Source organism: Aspergillus aculeatus (assembly GCF_001890905.1).
Source record: "Aspergillus aculeatus ATCC 16872 unplaced genomic scaffold ASPACscaffold_14, whole genome shotgun sequence".
NCBI classification, from domain to species: Eukaryota; Fungi; Ascomycota; class Eurotiomycetes; order Eurotiales; family Aspergillaceae; genus Aspergillus; species Aspergillus aculeatus.
The window spans coordinates 226,697-249,036 of NW_017962989.1; the positions used below are offsets into that span (position 1 = coordinate 226,697).

At 53.6% G+C, this 22,340-nt stretch overlaps 6 protein-coding genes and 1 non-coding gene across 7 annotated transcripts; 3 read left to right on the plus strand and 4 right to left on the minus strand.

Annotated features, from left to right (window-relative positions):
- Positions 1 to 126: 126 nt before the first annotated feature.
- Positions 127 to 5,665, plus strand: ASPACDRAFT_53912 (putative rRNA biogenesis protein RRP5; the record flags this gene model as incomplete). The annotated part of the gene is made up of 3 exons (XM_020202810.1): positions 127 to 594; positions 646 to 5,064; positions 5,129 to 5,665. The coding sequence occupies 3 exons, from the start codon at positions 127 to 129 to the stop codon at positions 5,663 to 5,665; spliced, it is 5,424 nt and encodes a 1,807-aa protein (XP_020053451.1).
- Positions 5,666 to 5,846: 181 nt separating this feature from the next.
- ASPACDRAFT_1858574 (uncharacterized protein) lies at positions 5,847 to 7,103 on the minus strand (the record flags this gene model as incomplete). Its single annotated transcript, XM_020197622.1, has 2 exons — positions 5,847 to 6,981; positions 7,066 to 7,103. The coding sequence occupies 2 exons, from the start codon at positions 7,101 to 7,103 to the stop codon at positions 5,847 to 5,849; spliced, it is 1,173 nt and encodes a 390-aa protein (XP_020053452.1).
- A 2,649-nt stretch (positions 7,104 to 9,752) lies between these two features.
- ASPACDRAFT_80608 (uncharacterized protein) lies at positions 9,753 to 11,454 on the plus strand. Its single transcript, XM_020205685.1, has 2 exons — positions 9,753 to 9,835; positions 9,896 to 11,454. Exons 1-2 carry the CDS (start codon positions 9,831 to 9,833, stop codon positions 11,031 to 11,033), a joined length of 1,143 nt encoding a protein of 380 aa, XP_020053453.1. The 5' UTR covers positions 9,753 to 9,830; the 3' UTR covers positions 11,034 to 11,454.
- A 180-nt stretch (positions 11,455 to 11,634) lies between these two features.
- Positions 11,635 to 12,720, minus strand: ASPACDRAFT_45968 (urease accessory protein UreD; the record flags this gene model as incomplete). The annotated part of the gene is made up of 1 exon (XM_020201712.1): positions 11,635 to 12,720. One exon carries the CDS (start codon positions 12,718 to 12,720, stop codon positions 11,635 to 11,637), a length of 1,086 nt encoding a protein of 361 aa, XP_020053454.1.
- A 1,339-nt stretch (positions 12,721 to 14,059) lies between these two features.
- On the plus strand, positions 14,060 to 17,905 carry ASPACDRAFT_45969 (cohesin subunit IRR1; the record flags this gene model as incomplete). The annotated part of the gene is made up of 2 exons (XM_020201713.1): positions 14,060 to 14,588; positions 14,649 to 17,905. The coding sequence occupies 2 exons, from the start codon at positions 14,060 to 14,062 to the stop codon at positions 17,903 to 17,905; spliced, it is 3,786 nt and encodes a 1,261-aa protein (XP_020053455.1).
- A 1,555-nt stretch (positions 17,906 to 19,460) lies between these two features.
- Positions 19,461 to 21,738, minus strand: ASPACDRAFT_123905 (karyopherin alpha). Its single transcript, XM_020196690.1, has 3 exons — positions 21,262 to 21,738; positions 20,479 to 20,988; positions 19,461 to 20,417 (listed from the first exon to the last, which is right to left on the minus strand). Exons 1-3 carry the CDS (start codon positions 21,493 to 21,495, stop codon positions 19,506 to 19,508), a joined length of 1,656 nt encoding a protein of 551 aa, XP_020053456.1. The 5' UTR covers positions 21,496 to 21,738; the 3' UTR covers positions 19,461 to 19,505.
- A 241-nt stretch (positions 21,739 to 21,979) lies between these two features.
- Positions 21,980 to 22,052, minus strand: ASPACDRAFT_t255. Its single transcript has one exon. It is a non-coding gene; the product is annotated as a tRNA-Thr (tRNA).
- Positions 22,053 to 22,340: the final 288 nt, after the last annotated feature.

Here is a 22,340-nt window from a genome sequence, read left to right on the forward strand (position 1 = left end):
CTCCCCGTTCATCGGCTTTTCCGTCTAAATTTTTTAATTTTTCGTCTCGAAGTCCGCCGGTCAAACTACTTGGACTGGGAGCTTTGGAGCAGCTCGTCTAGTCTTTTTTTCCCCAATTCATTCACTATGGCTCCCATCAAGCGCAAGGGTAATGCCGCAGAGGAGGTATCGGCCCGTCAACCCCAGAAGCGCGTAAGAGTTGGCGCAGACGATCGCAAGTCAGAAAAGAAGCAGAAGAATGCCTCCGACGACAGCAAGCCCAAGTCGGATGCGCCGAAGGCCTCCGAGCTTTCAGTGCTGCGCGACGATGAGCCTTCTTTTCCTCGTGGTGGTGGAAGCGTTTTGACGCCTCTCGAACGGAAGCAGATTCAAATCCAAGCCACGAAAGACGTCTTATTCGAACAAAAAGGTGCCAAGCCCTCTTCCAGCAAATTCGAGGGTGGAGAATTCGAGGAGGATACGGATATGGAAGATGCTGGCGAGACCGCTGCGACGGCTGGCCAGACTTCCCGCAAGAAGAAGGCCAAGGGAAAGAAGCAAGCGGAGAAGGATGCGCAAGAGAAGGGAATTCGGATTGAAGGTCTCAACTTCAAGGTAAGCAAGCCTGGTCGCCAGTCTGTGAAATTTGTGCGCTTACAAAATCAGCGACTTGTTCCCGGCAGCATGGTTCTCGGCCAAGTTTCAAGTATCAGCGCTCACAACATCGGACTGTCCTTACCCAACAACCTTACCGGTTATGTGCCCCTAACCTCCGTATCGCGACTACTGGAGGAGAAGATTGAGAAACTTCTCAAGGAGGACGGCAGCGACGACGAGGACGGCGACGATGAGGAAGAAGACTCCCTGGATCTCCACAAATACTTCTACTTGGGACAATATCTGCGGGCAAACGTTGTCTCCGTTGGAAGTAATGCGGCTGACGCCAATCCTAAGACCCGGCGCCGCATTGAGCTTTCCGTCGACCCCCGACAGGCCAACTCCGGCCTTTCAAAGTCAGACCTCATTACGAACGCTGCAGTTCAAGCTTCGGTTGTCAGCGTGGAGGATCACGGTTTGGTCATGGATTTGGGTATCGAAGGTGCTGAGGTCAAGGGTTTCATGTCATCGAAGGAAATCGACCCCAAGACGGACTCTTCGACCATCAAGGAAGGTTCCGTGTTTCTGTGTATGGTGACTGGTCAGAATGCCAACGGTAGTGTCATCAAACTGTCGGCAAACCTTCAGTCCGCTGGGTCCATCAAGAAGTCGCACTATCTCAGCAATGCCCCTACGATCAGCTCTTTCCTCCCCGGTACCGCAGCGGAGATCCTGTTGACGGAGGTGACGTCGACTGGAATGGTTGGAAAGATTATGGGCATGTTGGATGCCACCGTGGACTTTGTTCAATCTGGAGCCAACACAGGAAAGGAGGACCTGGTCAAGAAGTACCAAACGGGCGCGAAGATCAAGGCTCGCTTGGTCTGTACTTTCCCCGCCTCTGAGCCTTTCAAGGTCGGATTCACATTGCTCGACCATGTCGCCAAATTCGCGTCCGACAGCCATGGACCGGGCTCCTCTAACGATGCACCCGCTATCTCTGCCATTCTGCCCGAGGCTAAAGTCATTCAAGTCGACCCTGGAATGGGTGTCTACGTCCAGATCGGATCTACGAAGCACATTGGTTTCGTCCACGTCTCAAGATTGGCTGATGGCCAAGTGGAAAACATCTCGGCTGAGCATGGCCCCTTCAGCTTGAACACCGTACACGAAGCCAGAGTTGTGGGCTACAGCCACATCGACAACCTTTACCTGTTGTCTTTGGAGAGGAAGATTATCGATCAGCCATTCCTCCGCCTCGAGGATGTGACAGTGGGAGCGGTTGTCAAAGGAACAATTGAGAAGCTTTTGATTGGAGCAAACGGCCTTGATGGCCTTATTGTCGTCCTGGCTGACGGGATCACCGGTCTTGTGCCGTCCATGCACTTTGCTGATACTCTTCTCCAGTTCCCTGAGAAGAAGTTCCGTGAGGGTATGACGGTCTCAGCCAGGATTCTCTCGGTCAACCTGGAGAAGCGCCAGATTCGTCTGACTCTGAAGAAGAGTCTCTTGAACAGCGAGTCCGCTATCTGGAAGGACTACAAAGACATTACCCCTGGATCGCAGTCTCCAGGTACTATTGTCAGCATCAAGTCTCATGGTGCAGTGGTTCAGTTCTATGGTACCATCCGCGGTTTCCTTCCTGTCTCGGAGATGAGTGAAGCTTACATCAGAGATCCTTCGCAACACTTCAGACAAGGTCAGGTTGTCAATGTGCATGCACTCAGTGTGGATTCCTCCCTTGAGAAACTCGTGGTGTCTTGCAAAGATCCTTCGACTTTCACCGAAACCTACAAGGAGGCCTTCGAGAAGATCCACCCTGGCTTGCTCGTTTCGGGTACCGTGTTTGAGAAGTCCAGCGATGATATGCTCCTCAAACTGGACGAGTACGGCCTTGTGGCTAGACTCAACCTTGAACATGTTATCGACGGTTCTCCCTCGAAGCAGGCTTCGACTCTTTCGAAGATCCGCGTCGGTCAGAAGCTTAACGAGCTCCTTGTTCTCGACATTCAACGGGCCCATAGGCTCATCAAGGTTACCGGCAGACAATCCCTCAAGAAAGCTGTCAAGCAAGGTTCCATGCCTGGTTCCTTTGAAGATCTCAAGGAGGGCGCTGAGGTCACTGGATTTGTCCGCAACATCACTCAGACTGGTTTGTTCATCGAGTTCATGGGTGGTCTGATTGGTCTCGTTCCCAAGCGTCTCATCGCCGATGAGAACGTGAACAAGCCCAGCTACGATATGGTCAGGTCACAAGTTGTCACTGCGACGGTCCACTCGCTCGACGCTGATTTCAAGCGATTCATCCTGAGCATGAAGCCCTCTGAAGCCACCCGCGCTGGCGCTAAGAAGCCCGCCGTCAAGCCCGCTCCTACCAACGACGCAGTTACCAATGCTATCGATGAGAGCATCACCTCGATGTCTGACTTCACCTTCGGAAGAATCGTCAAGTGCAAGGTCGTTTCCGTCCGCGCAACTCAAGTCAACGTTCAGCTCGCCGATAACATTCAGGGTCGGATTGACGTTTCTGAAGTATTCGACAAGTGGGAGGATATTAATGACCGCAAACAACCTCTTCGTTCCTTCCGACCTAAGCAGGAGATCGAGGCCAGGATCTTGGGCGTCCACGATGCTCGCAATCACAAATTCCTTCCCATCAGCCACCGTACCGGAAAGTTCCCCGTCTTTGAACTTTCCATCAAACCAAGCTTCTTGAAGGCCAGCAACCCCACCCCGCTCAACTTGGAGCAGGTCCAGAATGGTTCGTCTTGGGTGGGCTTTGTCAACAACGTCGCGGACAACTGCCTTTGGATCAACCTGTCTCCTAACGTCCGTGGAAGACTGCGCCTCATGGATGCTTCGGATGATCTCTCCCTTCTGGCTGACGTTGACAAGCATTACCCTATTGGCTCTGCCGTCAAGGTGCATGTCACGGCAGTCGACGCTGAAAAGGGTCGTCTTGACCTGTCTGCTAGACAGCGTTCTGATAAGCTCTCATTCGATGACATTTCGACTGGTATGATTCTGCCCGGTAGGGTCACCAAGGTGACCGAGAGACAGGTCATCCTGCAACTAAGCGACTCGATCGTCGGTGCGGTTGATTTGGTTGACATGGCAGATGACTACACGAAGGCCAACCCTACCGTCTACCAGAAGAACGAGGTTCTCCGTGCCTATGTCGTGAGCGTCGACAAGGCCAAGAAGAAGATTTCCCTTTCGACGCGCCCATCGAAGGTTCTGAGCTCGGGTCTACCCGTGCAGGACAAGGAGATCACTTCCATCAAAGACCTCGCCGTCAACGACGTGGTCCGTGGCTTCATCCGCAGAGTCGCCGATAACGGTCTCTTCGTGACTGTTGGCCATGGTGTCACTGCCTACGTTCGTGTCTCTGACCTCTCGGACTCCTATCTCAAGGAGTGGAAGGATTCTTTCCAGAACGATCAACTGGTCAAGGGTCGTGTTACTGTGGCCGATGCCGAGCAAGGCAAGCTGCAGATGAGCTTGAAAGAGTCGGTCTTGGATCCCAACTACAAGGCCCCGCTCACCCTCCACGACCTCAAGCCTGGTCAGATCGTCACCGGAAAGATCCGCAAGGTGCAAGATTTCGGTGCTTTCATCGTCATTGACGGCTCCGCCAACATCAGTGGTCTTTGCCACCGCAGTGAAATGGCCGATAAGCGTGTTGATGATGCTCGCACTCTCTACGAGGAGGGTGACGCTGTCAAGGCGGTCATCTTAAAGATTGACCGTAAGCAAGAGAAGGTCTCTTTCAGTCTTAAGGCTTCATACTTCAACGACGAGGATGAAGATGAAGATGAAGACAGCGAAGAGGACGGCGACGAGTCGGAAGGCGTCAGCCTCGATGGCTTCGGTGGAGTTGATGTTGAGGACAGTGATGAGGACAGCGATGTGTCCATGGGTGGCGTTGATGTTGATGACGATGAGGACAGTGGAAGCGAGAGCGAGGATGAGTCCATGGATGAAGCACCTTCTGCTCAACAAGGAGGACTCGGTGCAAACGCCTTCGACTGGAACGGCAACTCCAAGGACGCTGAGGAAGCCGCGGAGTCCGATTCCGACTCCGATGCTGAGTCTCGCCCTAAGAAGAAGAAGAACCGCAAGCCTGAAATTCAGGTTGACCGGACCGGCGATTTGGATGCCAATGGACCTCAGTCTGTGGCCGACTACGAGCGATTGCTCCTTGGTGAGCCTGATTCTTCGGTTCTTTGGCTGCAGTACATGGCCTTCCAATTGGAGTTGGGTGAGGTCGAGAAGGCCAAGGAGATCGCCGAGCGTGCCCTCCGCACCATCACCATTGGACAAGATGCCGAGAAGTTGAACATCTGGGTTGCAATGCTGAACTTGGAGAACACCTACGGCACTGAGGACTCCTTGGAGGAAGTCTTCAAGCGCGCCTGTCAATACAACGACACTCAGGAAGTCTATGAACGGTTGATCAGCATCTACATCCAGTCCGGGAAGAACGAGGTTAGTATATCCTTCGAAGATGATCTTGGTTTGCCACATTTTGCTAATGACCCCCGATTCACAGAAAGCGGACGAGCTCTTCCAGACTGCCCTCAAGAAGAAGGTCTTCGCGTCCTCGAAGTTCTATGTCAACTACGCCAGCTTCCTGTTCGACACCATGGCTGATCCCGAGCGTGGCCGCGCCCTGCTTCCCCGCGCCCTGCAGTCACTGCCCTCCACCACCCACGTGGAGACGACCTCCAAGTTCGCGCAGATCGAGTTCCGGTCCGAGAACGGCGACGTCGAGCGCGGACGGACCGTGTTTGAGGGCCTTCTGTCCTCGTTCCCCAAGCGCGTCGACTTGTGGAACATCCTTCTGGATCTGGAGATCAAGAACGGCGATGCTGAGCAGGTGCGCCGCTTGTTCGAGCGGGTGCTCGGCATCCGGGATAACAAGAAGGGCGGCCCGGCCATTGAGGGTAGCAAGAAGGTTCGCCCGAAGCAGGCGCGCTTCTTCTTCAAGAAGTGGCTGGCGTTCGAGGAGAAGCTTGGTAACGACAAGATGGTCGAAGATGTCAAGGCCAAGGCCGCGGAGTACATCAAGGCAGTGCAGCAGGAGTAAAGCAAGTACTAGGTACAGTACATGTAAGGCGGGTATTATCCAGGGGCTACGGGACATTAAGGAATTCTTTTGTATATACATAAAAAGCCATTTTTGCAATAAGGATATTGTCTTTTCACTCTTCACACACCGACCAACCTCCGCCCCCAAGTGGAAAATGGTAGTAATTCAAGCCAATCACTCAGGCTGCCTTCCTCTTCTCCGCCATCAACCGTCTATATTCCTCGACGATATTGCGTCTCTCCGTTGCCAACTCCTCACGGCGCCTCAGACTGCCCACCGCCGCCGGCACGTTGGCGACATCCACCCGGGCGCCGCCGCGAATCTTGAAGACCTCCCTGGGCTTGGTCAGCTGCGGCGGCGCCTGCACGACATCCAGGGGATTGAGCTGTTTATTCACGCGCTCGCGCTTGTTCAACTTGGCCCACGGATCCGGATCATCATCCACCATATCTGCAGTGCCATCCTTCCGCTTCTTATTCCCGGACCCCTTCTTCTTGGCCTTGCGCTTGCCGGCCTCAGCCTCCCATGTCTTCCACAGCTGCAACTGCTCATCCATCTCCTCCTCGCGCTCCTCGCGCTGCGCCCGCTCCTTCTCCACAATCTCCGCCTCCTCCTTCCGCCACATGGCCTGCAGCCGCAGCAGATGCTTCTCATGCTTCGTGACCTTATGCTCACGGATATTCGCCAGCTCCGCAGCCGCGGGCTTATTCGAGCGCTTCATCGCAGACAGCGGCATCTCCCTGTTCACACGCGCCGCGAAATCCGACAGCTTCTCCCCCGGCATAATCTTCGGTGCTGCAGCAGCAGCAGCAGCAGCAGCAGCTGTCGTCATCGCATCTGTCGACTCAGCTTCCGGCGCTGTTGCCGTGGCCACCTTCTTCTTATTTTTCTGGTTATTACCACCAGCATCCCCCTCGCCGCGCTTCCGCTTCTTATTACTCTTGCTAGTCGGAACAACATCCTCCCCGTCGTTATCATCATCATCATCACTATCCCCATGATTCTTATTCCTCTTGGCAGCCGCCGCCGCCTGCGCCTGTGATTGCTGCCGCTGCATCAACCGCCGGAATGCGCGCGGGGTGTCATCGTCATCGAAGGCGGATTTGGCGCGGGAGGTGGCCGCCAGCGCCGCGGCGGCATCTTTGGGAGTCTGCTTGGTGGCCTTCTGAGGCTGCTCCTTGCGGGGGGCACCGCCGGGTTTCTTGCGGTTGTGGTTCTTGGGCCCCCCAGTTTTTTGGGTCTTGTTGTTGGCGCTGGCCGGGTCGCGAACGGGGAGGGACTTGGCGATTCGCGTGGGGGGGAGGTCGTATGTGCTGTTTATTGCTATTAGTCCTTGGGTTGGGGGTTGAGGGGGGGGGTTTGTGATTTGGGGTGGGGGCTTATTGGTGAGGACTTACTCGGCGTCTTTTTGTCTGCGTTTGTGTTTGTGAGGCATTTTGATGTGCGGTTGATCCAATCCGAGGGGATTGGTTTGGTGGTGGTTGGTGGTTGTGGTGGAGAGAGGGAATCGGAGTCGGATCGGGGAAATGAAATGGGACGAAACTTTTTTTACCTTTGCGGGCGGAGGAGCGGGCGGAGGAGGAGCGCGGCGTATCTTATCGCCGTGGGAGGTGATAAGAGATCATCATCCACTTAAACTGTACTTGCTAGGTGTAGTTACATCTCTATGCTATCGTCTGGGCTTAATTGAAAAGATCACTTGCTTAATCTGTATCTGTGTCTGACAAGTCGAGCTACATACTGAGCATATGAGGCAGGATAAAGCAATAACTGTGCATGTGGACTATGTGTGCTGGTACTGTGCTAAAAGGCCTCATGCTTGCCGAATGCGGTAAACACTTAGCCCTGCAGACCAGACTAATTTCTCGTTTTCCCCCTCTGCCACAGTCCATCTCAATGAAGTCCCGAGCTTCTGCCAGCTATGAAAAGGTGTCTAGAGTTCATCTTCCCCTCCCAGTCGCGACACTCGGCTTGACTTGCCTCGTCCGAGAAGTATCCCTCGTACAGATTTCGGGAGATGCAACGCTCCCAGGCTCCCCAATTCAAGCCCATGCTGTTGCCTAAGCAGTCCTACCCACAAGTGCATGTCCGCAGAGCATCTCACAAGAATTGGCTCCGACAAAACCACACTCCCATGACGGGGGACAATCTCCAGCCCTGCTGAGAGTCTTAGCCTGCTTCTCCTCAAATGGGAATGTCCGAGATGAATGACATCTGGATGGAAACCCTTGCAAAGAAAGGCTTGTTGGGTTTTTCCTGGTAGGGTTGGGATTTTCATGCAAGGGCGGGGGAGCGAATACACTCCAACTCCATCGGGGCGAGTCTCGGACATTTACCCATCCTCGTTTCCCCTCCAGTGCCACGATGCCGTCGGGAGACCGGGATAACCTACTGGTAAAGACAAACCCCTCAATGCGCCCCCACAATTGATGAAGGGAAAGGTGGATAGGCAGCACTCTGCTACTATCCTGAGGGCAAAACGAGGGTATCATTAGCGTCCCTGGAACCCTGGTGGTGTTGGTGGTGGTGGTGGTGTACCACGCCCGTATAGCATTGAACTACTTTAGCGGGAGGGCACTTGCTGAGAGTAACTTATATGAATGTCGCCATCCTCAGGGCCCATGCAGTGATTGGCAGGAAAACTCAAGAGAAAGGTTATTTAGTGTAAGCACTGAGATTCACTACCGCTGACGGGCTGAGACCTGACAAGTTGAAGTCCACCGTCCACCTGGCAGTAGCCCTAAATCCCCGATCGAGGCAAAGTCGGGATTCCAGACTCTTTAAGGCTGTCCCTGGGTGTGTTCATGTGATGGCCTTTCTTTTCCTAGCGTCCTTTTTTACGCAGGTAACTGCTTCTGGCTCAAGGGCTTTTCTTTTCCCTTTTCTTCGTTTGAATTTTTGGGTTTATTGCCCGAGGGGTTGGAGAGTGAGTGTGAATGGTTGGTGAATGGTGAGTGGTAAGCTAGAGGAAATCGTGCAGCGCGGAGAGAGAAAGAGAGGCCAGGGACGTGTCTTCGGGTTCAACCCTTTTTTCTTCTTCTTTTCTTTATTTTTTTTTCTTTTTTCTTTTTCTTATTTTTTTTTTTTTTTTCCTTTATGGTTCAATGTAGGCAGCAGAATTGCACGAGGATGGGAAAGACCATGTTGTTGTCTGGTGGAGAGGACTGGCACAACATGGAGATACTTCAACCATGTACAGTACTCGAATAGTTCAGACGCTGGATCCAATCAATCGGACCACCTCCTTCAGGGTCTGGGTCCGATTAGCGGAGTTGTTTTTACAGTTCCAGTTTACCGGACGATTGTGCATGTCCAGTAAATCAGAGTTTGGCCTCCTCCTCCAATGACAATCTCGCTCCCAGCACATGGGCTGTCCGATTTAGCCATGAAGACGCAGTACGCCTTTCTTTTAAATTGAAGAGAACAGAATAAACCTCATGATCTGCTCTTGTTGTATCTCTGCTGCTTTGGGTTTAAAGAAGGGTATGATGAGGTGTGAATGACTCGGACTGGCTGACTGTCTGACTGACTCTTGCTCACTGCATTGCATCCTTCACTTGCAGTCTTGACTTTCAACTCTTCTACTCCTTCCTTCCCTATCCACCACACTTCTTCTCCTACAACACAACCACTATCACCACCATCCTGTCTACAGGACAGGGAGGCAGGCTAGCAAGAGATACAACTCCTTGCGAATTTACTCTTGTATCTCTACACCTCTACTGTTACTTGGCTGATCTGCCCTCGCCCTTTCCCGCATTCTTTCTGTTCCTCGCCATCACCACCGATGTTGACCCCCACCGAGCGCTACCAGCAGATGGACCACCATCCTTGGGTGAGCGATTTCCACCCGGACACCAAGAGCTCCAGCATCGCAATCAGCGAATTTGATCCCGAGGCCGACCCTGAGCGATCCCAGGGATTTCGTCGCAAAGACCACCATCCACCGTCTTTGTGGATGCGGGGACTGGGTCTTATCGCCGGCTTGATTGTTGCACCTCGCGATAAACGGGCCGAGGCAGCTCGTCCTCTGCTTGACTCGTCCTCCTCCTCCGCCTCTTCTTCCTCCGCCACTCTTTATCACAATTCATCTGTGCGACAATTTCCCAAACCTAGATTGCTGCTTCGCTGTCTGCTTTACCCGATCGCCGGTTTCTTGATCATGCTGTAAGCCAATCCCTCACTCCAAATGCTAACGAACACCTGAACTCATTCACCGCCAAACAGAGGCATTGTGCAATTTATCTCCATCGCCTGCGGCATAGTTATCGCATTTTTCCCCAGCGAACTCGACCGTGCAACCGAGCGGTGGCAATCGCACAGCACAACCCAATCTATCGACCTCTCCCACTGGCCCACCGATGCCTCCCGTGACATCATCCCCGTGGCCTGCCACTCGCACAACGACTACTGGCGTCCCGTGCCGTTATTCTCCGCCATCCAGGCCGGCTGCATCGGCGTCGAGGCCGATGTCTGGCTGTTCGACGAGGAGCTCTACGTGGGCCACACCACCTCAGCGCTGACTCCGAAGCGCACCCTGCGCAGTCTGTACATCGATCCCCTGCTCCGGGTCCTCGAACAGCAAAACCCGCTCACCGAGTTCCACCCCCACCGCCAACGCCCCCTCCAGGGCATCTTCGACACCGACCCCGCCCAGACCCTGGTGCTGCTGATCGACATCAAGACCGACGGCCAGGACACCTGGAACCAAGTCGCCGCCCAGCTGACTCCGCTGCGTGAGCGCGGCTACCTCACCTACTTCAACGGCACCGCCCTCGTCCCCGGCCCGCTCACTGTCGTCGGCACGGGCAACACCCCCTTCAGTCTCGTCACCGCCAACACCACCTACCGGGACATCTTCTTCGATGCGCCGCTCAACCTACTCACCGAGAACGGAGCGGAGGGAGCCGCGGACGCCGCTTCGCCAAGTGAACACCCGCACGACCAGCTCCCTCAAGCCCTGGCCACCGCCCCCGCGATCACCGTCCGCGGTGACGAAACCGACAACCCGACCACGCCGGCGGAAAACGTCGGTCAGGGCCTCTCAGGCGTCACGCCGCAGTCCGAATCCTTCGACTGGACCAATAGCTACTACGCCTCGGTCTCCTTCAAGAAGTCCATCGGCTCCCCGCGCGCCTTCCGGCTCTCGGATCAGCAGATCGACCGCATCCGGGCGCAGATCCGCGCCGCTCACCGCCGCGGCCTCAAGGTCCGGTACTGGGGCCTGCCGAGCTGGCCGCGCAGCCTCCGCAACCATCTCTGGGCCGTCCTGGTGCAGGAGGGCGTCGATATCCTGAATGTCGATGATCTGCGGAGCGCGACCCGGCAGGATTGGAGGCCCAAGTTGTCTGATTTGTGGGGTTAGTCACTAGTCACATACTAGGTAAACTTTTCGTTTCCTTTGGAGATGCAAGGGAGGGGTCTGAGCTATGTGAAGATGAAATTCGATAGAAGGCGTTTTTTAGAAGGGGGGGGGTTATCTTTTCTCGCGGCTTGGCGTGGCTTTCTTATGATGAAATTCCTTATGGTGATACCCTCTATCTTGCTGGCGATGGGCCCATTCGTTGTTTTATTTTGGGTTCTTGTTCGTTGCGCTTTGTTTTATGATCACGAGATGCTACGCTGGTGTTAATATGGATTGCTTCTTGACAGGCTGGGATTTATTGCGACGCTATTGTTCATGCTCGGGCGGAGAAATGTTGGTTTTTCGTTCTAGACTAGGTTGCTTTTGTGCTTCTTTTTGACTTCCTAGAAAGACGGAGACAAGAGAGAACAGAATCTTAGACAGAGGTATCAGTTTTCAGCTTTTGGCAAACCAAATTCCTTGCTTGAAATTGTGCTAGCTATGGAGAAACCTGGGTGACAGGTAACAGTTTGGGTATCATTTGACCAACTTGTGGGTCATGGGGTAAACAAACACAAAGAAAAACGCTTTTTTTGGGAGGCTGGAACACGCAAAAAAATGCTCACAAGCAGAATAATGCCTCCTCGCCAAACTCCGTGTAGACCGTGCCTTCCTCCCTCAGGATTGCACCTAACCAGTCCTTGGCCGCGGCAAAGTCCGGCGCGCCGAACTTCACTAGCACGAACCCGGCGCGGACCCGAGCCGCTGTGAAGGTCACCTGGGAGTCGAAGTTGGGAGCGGGCTCTGTCGCGGCCGAGCCACTGCACACAGTTGGGGAGGACCAATTGCGGGCCCCAATGCGCGGCAGGGAGGTGAACCGGTTCATGAAGAAGTTGGCCAGGTTCTCGAATACGGGACCGTAGAGGATCAATGTCCCCACAACACCGTGCGGATACGTTCGTTCCCGGATCAGATTGGACTGCGCCAGGAGCTCGGGCTCTTGAGCCAGCTGATCCTCGTCGAGTTCGCGGTCCAGGATGAGCGAGTCGCGAAGGAGAAGCTTCTTCTTGCCCGACTCATCAGTCGTCCAGACCTCGTTCTTGCCGCGCCAAAGGTGAAAGTCCCAGTCCTCTCCGCGCGAGGCACGGCCCTGCGTCACCCAGTCCAGAATACACAGGCTGCTGCGTTGAGGGTCTTTGCTGGAGGTGGGCCCATCGATGGTGAATGTTTGCACCTGCTCGTAGCGGCTGTTCTTGTAGGGCACGGCGGGATCTGGGAGGTAACAGAGGGCGGCCTCTTGGCCAACGTGAACGGTGAGGTGTTGACTGCTCTTGTCGGAAAGAATGTGTTTGGGAGTGCCGCGTTGGCCCTTGACGCTGGCGTTGGGCTCGGTCTTGAAAATCTTGGTGCTCCCTTGCGGGGTGGTCACCACCATTCGGGTCCGCGGATCGAGCGTAATCGAGACATTGATCTTGTCACCGGGCAGAAGACCGCCGCCGTAGGTCAGGAGGTAGAGGTGCACGGGTTGCGAGGGACAGGTGAGCGCCGAGGACTTGGGAACGAAACCCGGGGTACGGGTGAGGAGTTTGAGGGGGTATTTGTAGGTCAGGGTTGTCAGGGTTGGATTCGAAGGTGGCAGCAGGGAGAGGACAACTTTGCCCTCTCCTGGCTTCGCTATGCACGACTCAAAGGGGGATTTTATTGGCATGCTGGTGGCAGTGGGGGGTGCGGCAGCGGCAGCGGCAGCGGGGGAAAGGATGTTTCAGAGAAGAATGTGTTTTCTTGACGTTTTTTTTTATTGCGGGGAAAGCTCCCGGGGGTGGACAAGCGGGAAGAGGCTAGAAGAACGAGGATTTAGGAAGAAATACTCGAGAAGAAAGAAACGAGAGGGTCGTCGATCCGTCGGCTTTTAACAACATCGTCTCTCTTCACTTCCCCAGCAATGCTCTTTTTATTTTTGGATCAATCTCAAAAAGCAATTCCAGACGACCAGGGGGATGGCGTCATGAAATGAGTGAGTTGGTCGTCAAACGCTCTAAATCCCTTGGCCCTGCATTGATTTTGCAACCATCGATGGAGCTTGTGGCCTTTGTTGACGAAAGAGATCCGGCAGATCGCACTATTGACGCAGGAGTCCCCAGTTTTACTGAAGGTTTGATGGGCGTGAATGACTGCGAATCCTCAGGCAGAAGCGGGGTTCAATTGACCCCGTGAACGCGGATTCAATGATTCACAGTCTGGTCCTTCTTGGCTCTCCGGAAGCGAGTGAATGAAAGGAGAGGGGATGGAGTATGAATGGAGTTGAATGGCGCTGAAGGGCGTTGACTGGAGCAACAAAAGACCGAGTGAGGCACAGCCCATGTTTCCATTACGGCATAAATATCACCAACTCCGCACTTTCCTATTTGAGTCATGTCAGTTAGTCAGGTGATCCGGCTGGCTATTCTGCCGCTTCTTCCCGCCTTGGCACGAGATCTCGTGACCAACACGAATCAGTGACCCCTTCATGCCTCAGGCATTCAGTTACAGGCACCCAAACTCGGCCAGCGCGTCTCTGTGTCTGTCGCCTGTTCCGTCGACGGAGGGACTCACTCAGTAACGTAACTTAACATAGCAGCGACAGCAGCAGCAGCAGCATTGCTTGCTTCCATCCCCCTCCCTCACTCAATCACTGATCCCAATCACCCTTTCCCCTCCTCCCCCCTTCTTCAGTTCTTATTCTCCGCTAGTCCAGTCCCACTTACGAAACGCACACGCCCTCCAATTGATTATCCCCGTGCCTCTCCGCCAATTTCCCCTACTGCTTATTCTGTTTCCGCCTTGTCCGCCCACCCGCAGTGCCAACTAAACACACGCGCGCGCAATCCGGTGCAGAAGCCCAACATCGCGTTCCCCGATTCCGTGCCGATCTAGCGTCTATCCAGTCAACAACCTAGTACGCTCTACTACCTTGCGCCAGCTGCTCAACCTCGGCGTATTTATCTCTTTCGATCTGACTGACCATGCGTATCCTAACTACAGTGAATTAATCCTCGAGTCTGACCAGAATGGAGACCGAGTCGCCCCTCTCAACGCCTCAGCCTGGGCCGGCCACACAGAGCGACGCCTCCCCTTCGACCGATCGGAGAAAATCTGGCCGCGTGACGCGCAGACCCGAACTCTACTCACAAAGCTACAGCGCCAGCAACGGCGCGACCCCCAGCGGTGCGAAACGCAAGCGTGCCGCGACCGGCGACAGCAACGATGAAGGCGAGGAAGGCGAACAGAGTGAGGACCACGCGTCGGAATCCGACGACATCGAATCCGCTGATGAAGAGCCCGACGAGGAAGAACTGAGAGAGAAGAAGCGCGCCTCGCGCAAGGCATCATCGAAAAAGCAGACCTCCGGGTCATCCAAATCAAGGTCGAACAAGTCTCAGTCGTCTCGATCGGCCAAGAAACCCAAGGTCGCTGCTGCTGCCGGCAATGGCGTCGGCCGTCAGTTGGCCCTGCGACCCGCAACAAACGGGAAGCGGTCGCGGCCAAAGCAGATGAAGGCGCGATTGACCATGGCTGCTCGACAAGGCGGGCTGTACGGTAAGTGGTTCAACGTCTCAAATTTTGCATGGCCGTGCGATAGCTGACAGTGTGATATAGCGGAGATCTTTGGGAAGGATCGCAATGTGGAAACTGTTGCCGCGGAATGGCTCACTGCGTACCAGGAAGATCAGTCGGCGGCCGTGACTGAACTGGTCAACATGATGCTCAGGTGCTCCGGAACCGATCTTGACGTCGATACGCACGATATTGAGGACGTAGACAACGTACCAACCCGTGTGGCAGACTTGGCGACGCAGTACGATGCGGTTGGAATCACTGAATATCCTCTCATATCGAAATCCCGGAAATTGAGGTCATTCCAACCCGTCCTCGAAAGCTTTTTCATGGCTCTGATCCAGACTCTGCATCACTCCTCTGTCCTGTATACCGATCCCAACTTGTTCGAAAATCTGCTGGTCTGGATTGCCGGGTTCTCCACAAGCAGGTGCCGACCATTTAGACATACGGCGGTCGTCATTACTATGACAATCATGAACGCCTTCTGTGATCTCGCTCGAGAAATCACCACTCTGGTTTCTACATCTCGCAAGCAGCTCGAAAGTGAAAGGAAGAAGAGAAACGTGAACAAGGGAAGAGCGGATGCGATTGCGTCAGCTATCGAAGACAATGAACAGAAGATCGAGGTGATCGATGACGCTCTGAAAGACGGCGTGGACATCATCTTCGTGCATCGCTACCGGGACGTTGACCCCCACATTCGGACCGAATGCATGATATCTCTGGGACGATGGATGCGCACGTATCGAGAATATTTCTTCGAAGGACAATTTCTTCGATATTTCGGCTGGATCCTTGCGGACTCTGCTCCTCAGGCACGCCTTGTTGTCGTCAACCAGTTGCGCGATCTTTATGGAAACAGAGACAACGTCGCGGGACTACGAGCATTTACCGAACGCTGGCGGCAACGCTTGGTTGAAATGGCCGCTCACGACGCAGATATCACAGTACGCGCCTCGGTCATTGAGCTGCTCGACATCGTCCGTGAGACCGGACTGATTGAGCCTGCCGATATAGACACGGTTGGTAAACTCGTTTTCGATAACGAGGCGCGGGTACGCAAGGCAGCTGGCCGTTTCTTCGTTGCCAATGTTGAAGACGTGTTCGACTCTACCTTGGAGGAACTCGGCGAAGAAGTCAATGAACTCTTCGGTGAAGAGGATGAAGACGACTTCGAATCGCCAAAACGGTCTTGGATAAAGTTCAAATGTCTGGTCGATATACTTCAGGCTTACGACAATATGGAGAGCGAAGAACATCGAGAAGACCCTTCGATCCCTTCGCGAGACGCACTTCTGGGAGCTTCCATGGAAACTCGATTTGTTCTTGCCACAGAGGCCATCTATCCTCACTTGACTGACCTCTCTCACTGGCAATCTCTAGCTGGATATCTTCAGTACGATCATTCTCAAATTTCCGACGACACCGCGGAGGATGACGCCGCGGCCGCAGTTCGACAAGCTTATAAGATGCAAGAAGGCCAGGAAGTGATTCTTCTTGAAGTCCTATGCTGTGCTGTCAAATTGCGTGTTCTTGATATCGCCAAGTCTGACATCGATAAGAGAGGACGGAAAGTCAAGGCTTTGACCGATAAGATTCCAGAACTGCAGGAAGAAATCGCGCACAGTCTTGCACAAATCATTCCGCAACTTCTGAACAAGTTCGGCTCGGTACCGGAAGCCGCCTCTGCTGTTCTCAGACTCGAGCATCTGGTCGACCTGGGCAAGATCGAAGATATTCAAAAAGATGCAACAGCTTATACCTCGTTGCTGAATGACATTAACAAGCAATTCCTAACCCACTCGGATCGGGATGTTCTTGCCGAAGCCAGCGTCGCATTTTTGCATGCTAAGAGTTCCGACGACATGCGCGAGGCTCTAGAGGGTAAGGTACAAGAACTGTGGGACAACATGATTGATACTCTGGGTACATTATCTCGGAAAAAGGAAGTTGCAGAGGGAGGCTCGATAGCTCCAGCCACTCTCAACGAGCTTATTAACACGGTCACCAGAATTTCCAACTTGGCCAGCATCATCGATTGTACTCACGTTCTGGAAACTATGCCGTCCACCCGGACCAAAGGAAAGAGTAAAGGCTTTGCGGAGGCGCCGTTCAACACCTTTTTGCACCTTGTCGAGCGTGGACTCCGTGCAGAGGAGGACGATGAAGACTCAGCTAAGGCAGAAACGGAATTGGTGGTCAACGCTATCAGGACCCTACTTTTCTACTTCATGTGGAAGGTTCACTCCTTGGTTTCGACCCTGAATGCCGGCAAGGCATCATTTAACACCGCTTTCTTTGAAGCCCTGACCAAAGGCCGCGAAATGTTCGTGGCAGCATTGACTGCTATCATGAAGAGTCGCTCGGGTCTCGATGATATCCGCTTCTGCGCAGCCACGACTCTCTTAGACCTACAGACTTTGTTTGGCACCCTCCGCCATGCGGGGCTCGGCGTGGGCAACGACGAAGACACCATTTTCCAGACCCAGAGCTTGGTCCACGAAATTGGGGACGAGCCCAAGGCCCTGATCACCAAGATCCACGGCATCGCGGAACGGACATATGCAAAGAAGATCCGCGTCTCCCTCGAACCCGCCGATGATGACGAGCCTCTCTCCGATGACGATATCCAGAAGGCACCGGTGGATGAAGACGAGGAGGAAGACGAAGACGAAGACGCCGACCAACCGCTCGACGACGAGCGTCTCCGGTCCAGCATCGTGGCGGAGCAACGGCTCTGCGAGCTGACCGGAAAGATCGTCCTCGCCATCGTAGGCCGCATCCTGGACGCATCGGGCTCCGACCAGGGACAACTACGGAAGCGCCTCCTTCACCACAAGGCCAAGCTCGGTCGGAATTACCGCGAGGTCCTGGCCTTCCTTGAGGATCGCAAACCCCGAACCGCCGCATCACGAGCCACGCCTGCCCAGTCCAGGGCGAAACAACCCGCTGCTGCTCCCGCCCGGCCCACAACCGACAAGCCTCGCAACGGCGGCGCCGCTAGCAGCAGCGGTGCCAACCCAACGACCAAGCAGCGCAAAGAATCTCACAAATCCGCTGAACGAATTGAGGACGATGACGACGACGACGACGACGACGACGACGAAGAGGAGGAGGAGGAAGAGGAGGAGGACGCAATCGAGGACGACGGCTCCGAAGACGGCGAGGAGGACCTCCGAGCCCGAGGTCTCGTCGAGGAAGGAAACATTGACATTGATGTCGATCAACATCAAGACGAGGATGCAAACGCGGCCTCCCCTGAGCCGGATGACGAGGACGAAGTCATGGGTGACTGAGATGTCAATTACTGTAGTTTGATTTTCCTATATGCTGTTTCTCTCTCCTTCGTGTGTGTCCATATTCCATTTGTTTATTTATCTGCTTGCTTGTTTCGGAGACAAGGCAAACAAACTCAAGTGGCAAAATTTCACGGTGTTCCCCTTTTTTTCTTCGCGTGTCTATTCAAGCCTGGGTTCCTTTTTTTTTTTCTCTGTCATTCTGTGTATTGTTTGGTAGTAGAGTAGGCGTAACTTATATCATCGTCTTTACTTCTATTTGCTTTGTTGGATCATTTAGGTTTGGTTGTAGGGCATTGAGCTAGATGGACGTACTCCGTACTCTCTGTTTATTTCTTTTGTCTCATTTTGCACCGGGTAAAAGAATCGGATGGCTGGGTTTGTTCTCAGGCTGTGGGATTGGTCTCTGGTGCTGTCGTCATGATGATTGAGCCCCGAAAGCGTGGGGCGTAGGACTTGCCATTCTTTCGGAGATCTCCACTTGGTCTCTAATATCTATGCTTCTGATTCATGTGCAGTACCAGTGTATGACCTACCCGCATGCCACGAGTGGGTGAGTCTGGAGAGGTTGTGGTTGAACTAACGAGGATTGATTTTTACGGAGAGGATTAGTGCACTTGGATTTATTGACGCGGTGAAATGGGTCTGAGGTGGTCAAGCTGAAAGTGTCAGGCGATGTGACAAGGTAATCTTTATACCCATCTAGGTGTCAAGTCCTGATTTTAAAGATCGTGTGTACGGAAAATGCTCCTGCTTCGGCACCCACTCATCTCACTGACACATGCTACACCAAGGTATATCTACAAGCCGCAAGATATACACAAGCTACAAGATCAACCATGATTACACGGACCTAGCGCATTTAAGAAGAGGGAAAACTTTCCATTTTCTGACCTAGAGCGGAAACCATCCCCGCCATCGTCGCTGAATAGAACGATAGGTATACCGCTTGGAGAGCGATCTGTTGATCATCAGTCCACCCAGTCTTCCCCTCTGCGTCAGCGGGAAAGAGGGAACCATGCAAAGCTAGCGATATACCCCTCTTCCTCTCCAGAAAAGCAAAGGCGGATGGACGGACACCCGCATTCTAAGCCCTCACAAAAAGACAACCGAGGGGCAGAAAAGAACAACCATCCAGGAGAGACATGAACATGAGACCGAAAGGGGGAAGAATGAAACAGGTGCGCCGGTGTATGAGGAATGCTACGGTAATAGGAAAGAAATTTGGGGGGAGAGTACATGACGGTGAATCTTGTTTATCGTGAACTTATCAAAACGGTATTGTGAGTAGGAGGGGGTGGGGGACGGCGGAACGCAAATGTCGAAACCTCGAGTTGCAAAAGAAAGGGTGGTTTGGGATGAGAAAAGGACATTTGTGGCGGTGCAGCAAGTTCTCCCTCAAGCACTCTTGAAGAACTTGAATCAAGAGCGATCGAAAGGGTTCAAAGTCCCAGAGCCTCCGCGTACTCGGAGGTTTTTGGGGTCCACAGCGCAGCCTCCTCCAGCCGCCATGTGTGACAGATCTAGCAATAAGGCATGGACTTGACTTGAATACACCAGATCATTGGAGAATCAGATTAAGAGTGCGGACAGTCCGCCTTTACATGTCCATGGAATCACCACCACCGTTGGCGAAGTTGAAGCCGCCAGGCTGCTGTTGCGTCGTACCAAGGGCAAATCCGGTCTGTGTTTGCTGAGGAGCAACCTCATCGATATCACCAGCCTCGTCCTCATCAGAGAAGTACTTCTCGATGATGTTGTACGCCTTCATGTAGATCTCCTCGTTGGCGTTGTTCTGGCAGTCGTGGATCTTCTCCATGCCACCAGCCTCCTCAATGAACAGGGCGTAGCGGTTGACGCGAGCATCGCCAGCCTGAGCAGCTTCCTTGTCCATGTCACCAACCTTGAGGATGTTCTCGAGGCCGTCCAGCGCAACCTGGATGATCTTGTTGTCAGGGCAAGCAAGGAGATCGCACAGAGGCTTGATGCATCCCTGGGTGACGAGGTAGCGGATCTGCTCGGGCTTCTGAAGACCACCGGAGGTGGCGTTGGAAATAGCCCAGCAAGCTTCCTTGCGGGTCTTGAAGTCGCCATTGGCGAGCAGGTTGATGAGAGGAGGAATGATGCCAGCATCGACGACAGCCTGGATCTGGGTGGAGTTGCCAGCAGTGATGTTGGAAATGGTCCAGCAAGCTTCCTTGCGAATGCCATCCTTGGTGGAGCTCAGGAGGGAAAGAAGGGCGGGGAGAGCACCGCAGTTGATGATGACCTGGGTCTGGACGTCGTCACCGGTCACGATGTTTCCAACGGACCGAAGGGCGGGGGTCTGAACAGAGGTCGAGGCGTGCATAAGGAGCTCGACAAGGCGGCGGGGAATGCCAGCCTCGATGACAGCCTGGATCTTGTCGTTGGCGCCATCGGACAGGTAAGAGATAGCCCAGCAGGCATCGATCAAGACTTCGTCATCAAGCATGTAGATAAGCTTGGCAAGGACGGGAAGGGCGGGGGCAATCTGTTGGAATGTGGGTGTTAGCGCGAAGCTTTTCTTCATCTGAATGCGGGAGAAAACATACGGTGTTCCAGTCAGGCTGGGGAGTCTTGCCACGGCAGAAGTTGCTCAGGGTCCAGGTGGCGTTGCGGAGCATGCTCAGCTTGCGACCATCGTTGATCAGGTTAAGGAGGGGGCGGAGAGCACCGGCGTTCAGCACGAAGTCACGGCACTGAGGGCTGTCACCAGCAATGTTACCGAGGGCCCAGACGGCCTGCTCCCGCACATCAGGCTCAGGGCTGCTCAAGAGCTCGACGAAGATAGGCACGGCGCCAGCCTCGATGACCACCTGGGTTTGCTGGGCGGAACCGGAGGCAATGTTGGTCAAAGCCCAAGCAGCTTCGAATTGAACAAGAGTGTGAGGAGAACGAAGGAACTCGACGAAGCGGCTCACGACTCCAGTCTCAATGACGCGCTCGATAGGAGGGTTGCGCTCCTTGGAAAGCAGCTTCCGGAACTTGGTAGTAGCCTGGATCTGCTGGTCGATCTGCTCGGAGAAGACGCCCTTAACCATCTCCGGAAGCTCAACGTTAAGCTAAAAGGCAAACTGTTAGCCATCGAAGCGGTAGAGGAAGATAAATAAACGAGTAAACAGGATGGCCATAAGGTGATGTTGCGCGGGGATAAGTCCTATCCAGCTCAAGCTCACTTTGGCGGCAAGCGGTGAAAAGCTCATTGCTTCACATCGGCAGAAGGAAAATAGGCTGCGCCGCCACCGCTTGCAGAAAATAAAGCACACGAGCGACAAAACAAAAGGTGATTACATGCTAAATCAAGCGGATGAAAAAAAGCGAGATGGGAAGCATACCTCACTCTCGATGGCGCTGGCCTCGTCATCACTCTCAGCGGCAACACCGCCGCCTACACCAATTCCACCATCACGGGTCTGGATACCTCTTCTCTTGGCCAAGTTCTCTTCTCTCTTCTGCTTGCGAATTTCAACCTGCTGCTCCTCACGGCGACGACGGAGTTCATCAGGCTTGAACTGGTTTCGGGCCTTGAACTGGGTGCGACGGTGCTCGGGGATGTAACGTTCGGCCATGGTTGCTAGGACACAGGAGGGGTGAAAACAAAGCGCACAGGTGATTGATTAGCTAAAAGAGAGGGGAAGAGAGAGTAAGCGGAAGTGAAATGAGGAATCAGGTAGATTATATGTCAAAGAATTGGACAGAAGACCAGTGGAGGGGATGGTTCTGAAGAAGGGAGACCAAGGGAAAGCTAGCCTTGGGGAAGAGGGAGGGTGAGCGCAAAGAAAGAAGTGAAGTTGAAGGAGGGGAAAAAAGTGTTGATGCTCGGAGGTGGGATTGGCTCCAGTCACGGGATGCCTTATGATTTGCTGCTTGCGGTCGCCGCAGGCTGCAAGCGCCACTTCCGCCTAAGCGGTTTTGCCGCGGAGGGGCTGTCTTGTACACGAGCTGATTGGTTGCCCAGAAAAGAGGCAAAAAAAAAACAAACATCATTTTCAGCAGAAAAAGCTCGGTGCATTCGAGAGAAGAGAGAAAAGCACAGAATGCAAAAAGAAGAATTGCTCACACTCGGACTCGAACCGAGGATCTCAGCATTACTAGTGCTGCGCTTTACCATCTAAGCCATGCGAGCTAATTGCTGGTTTTGTATGCTCTTTTACGTTTATAACTCCAAATCAACGCGCGAAAAAGAAGGAAGCACGAAACCGCGGAACGCGTCTTATAATAAGTTGATCGTCTTCTAGCTTCATTCTCTACACTTTCGCTTCTTCCCAGAAAATGATTCTCTTAGTCCTTGCTGGCTTCAATTGATGTGATGGTCAGTACTTGGCTTTGAACAACCACAATACACCTAATCGATTTGACTCTTTCTGTTCAAGATTCAAGCAGTAGTTCGGCAGTCGAGTGGAGGTCAATCAAT